The sequence below is a fragment of the Miscanthus floridulus genome, chromosome 11 (genome assembly GCF_019320115.1).
Source record: "Miscanthus floridulus cultivar M001 chromosome 11, ASM1932011v1, whole genome shotgun sequence".
NCBI lineage: Eukaryota > Viridiplantae > Streptophyta > Magnoliopsida > Poales > Poaceae > Miscanthus > Miscanthus floridulus.
Genome location: NC_089590.1, coordinates 83289341 through 83291304, shown reverse-complemented (window position 1 = coordinate 83291304; position 1964 = coordinate 83289341). Strand labels below are relative to the sequence as shown.

General features: G+C 58.7%; 1 protein-coding gene across 1 annotated transcript; it reads right to left on the bottom strand.

Moving 5' to 3' along the window:
• Positions 1 to 340: 340 nt before the first annotated feature.
• Positions 341 to 946, bottom strand: LOC136492317 (uncharacterized). Its single transcript, XM_066488377.1, has one exon. The coding sequence runs from the start codon at positions 944 to 946 to the stop codon at positions 341 to 343; it is 606 nt and encodes a 201-aa protein (XP_066344474.1).
• Between the last annotated feature and the right edge of the window lie 1018 nt (positions 947 to 1964).

Here is a 1964-nt window from a genome sequence, read left to right as displayed (position 1 = left end):
TGTTAGGTGAAACTAAAACATTAGAAAGAACTAAAGGACGTTGTGAAGTAGAAAAAAGGTGTGATCCGATGGAAGTAATAGGAAGCGAAGCCCCATTACCAACAATGATAGATGAAGGACTCGATGACAAGGGAGGATGAAAGGATGAAAGTATACCAGCGTTGTAGACCATGTGGGAGCCAGCGCCAGAGTCAGCGTACCATTCGCTTGATCCCAGAGGAGTGAGTGTCATGGTGCTGAAGTTGCTGGCAAGGGATGATGTGTCAAAGGACCCCCCATGCATGGGAGTCCAGCCGTGCTACGCCGGCTGATGCTATGGTGGCAAGGCCTAGAGGCTAGGCTACCCATAGCCAAACCCTGGAGGAACGGCGTAGCCGTACGGCACCAGGTAGGGCTGTGGCGACTGAGGCACAGCCATAAAGCCAGCCGGTGGTGGGCGGTAGGGCACCCCTGGGGCACTACCAGAGGATGGAGGGTGCGACCAGAATTGGACCGTGCCCGCCCATGAGTTGTAGAGCATCAGCGGTGGGTGAGGAGCACCGACGATGGAGTTGTTGTGCTGCTGCTGCTTGTTGCCACCGCGGCCACGATGCCATCTGTATCGGTTGCCCTGATTGCCACCAGAGCCGCCCCCTTGGCCATTGTGGACAGGGGCGCTGCCCGAGGGAGCACGTCCTGGAGGAGGACGAGCGACGGTGGACGACGAGCCGGTGACGAGGGCGGTGGGAGCCGGAGGAGGCGTGGCGTCGGTCTCGGCGGCTACGTCATTGAGGTCGATCTCCTCAAGAAGAAGCAGCGTGCGCGCCTCCACAAAGGTGGGGAACGGCTGCTGCAACTTGATGTTGGTCACCATGGACCTGAATTTACCGCTGAGGCCGCGAAGAAGCCTAAGGACGAGGGTGCGGTCGCCAACCGGATCGTCGAAGTCGTGAAGAGTCGCTGCCATCGTCTCGAGGTGGCGGTAGAAATCCGTGATCGAGGACGCCCCTTACTTCGCCGTGCGAAACTCAGTGGACAGCAGCAGTGCGCGTGATTCGCGCTGGCCGAGGAATTCATCCTCGAGATGGGTCTAGGCGATGCGCGCGTTAGGGTTCTTCAACATCATGGACTGCTGCAGATCGGGGTTGATCGTGCTGTAAATCCTCGTGAGGACAGTGCAGTCCATCTGCACCCATGTCGGCCGATCGTCGCTGACCACGTCGGTGAGGACATGATCGGTGAGGGCATACTTGCCCAGGACGACGAGGAAGAAGGCACGCCAGCGGTTGTAGTTTTTGGAGGCGCGGTCGAGGATCACCGGCACCAGCACCTTGATGTTGAGGACGGCAATGGCGGCGGCATGAACGTCGGCGTGCTTGGCCTCATAGGCATCAAGAGTGGCGGTGCGGGCGGCTTCGGCCTGACGACGACGGGCGTCCTTGGCCTCGCATTCGCGTTGCTCGCGCGCTTCGCGGGCTAGGCGTACGGCGTCGGTCTCTGCCATTGGGTGTGGATCGGGAGCCGGCAAGGATCAACAGCGGCTGCGGATCGGGCGCCTGCGAGGAGGACTCGGCGAGGCAGGTGGGGGCGCATGGCGCTGTCGCGCGCGTGCGTGGCGAGGTGGCCGGCGAGTGGAGGTTGCCCAGCGACGGCGTGAGCTAGTCGATGGTGAGGATCGGCGACTAGGGTTAGGTTATGCGGAAGCGAGAGGCCGTGGGAGTGAACCGTCTCATGATACCATGAAGAGATATGAGTTGGGGAATACTAGATGATATTGATCAGGCATAGTCAGTGCATACATATAGGCTAGGTGGGGAGCCTTGATAGGCAGACCCACGAGCCCGATTACATTCCAACATATAGCTAGCTAGCTAAGCTAAATCATCCCCAGCAACGCGTATCTGACCGGTTTCATGCATGACACCAGTCATTTTTCATTTTTCATGGACAAGTACATTGCTATATGTTAGTGGTCTTATACCTCG

Bases quoted from the DNA above. Each gene is read 5' to 3' on its own strand.
- LOC136492317 (XM_066488377.1), bottom strand. From the start codon at position 946: ATGGCAGCGACTCTTCACGACTTCGACGATCCGGTTGGCGACCGCACC.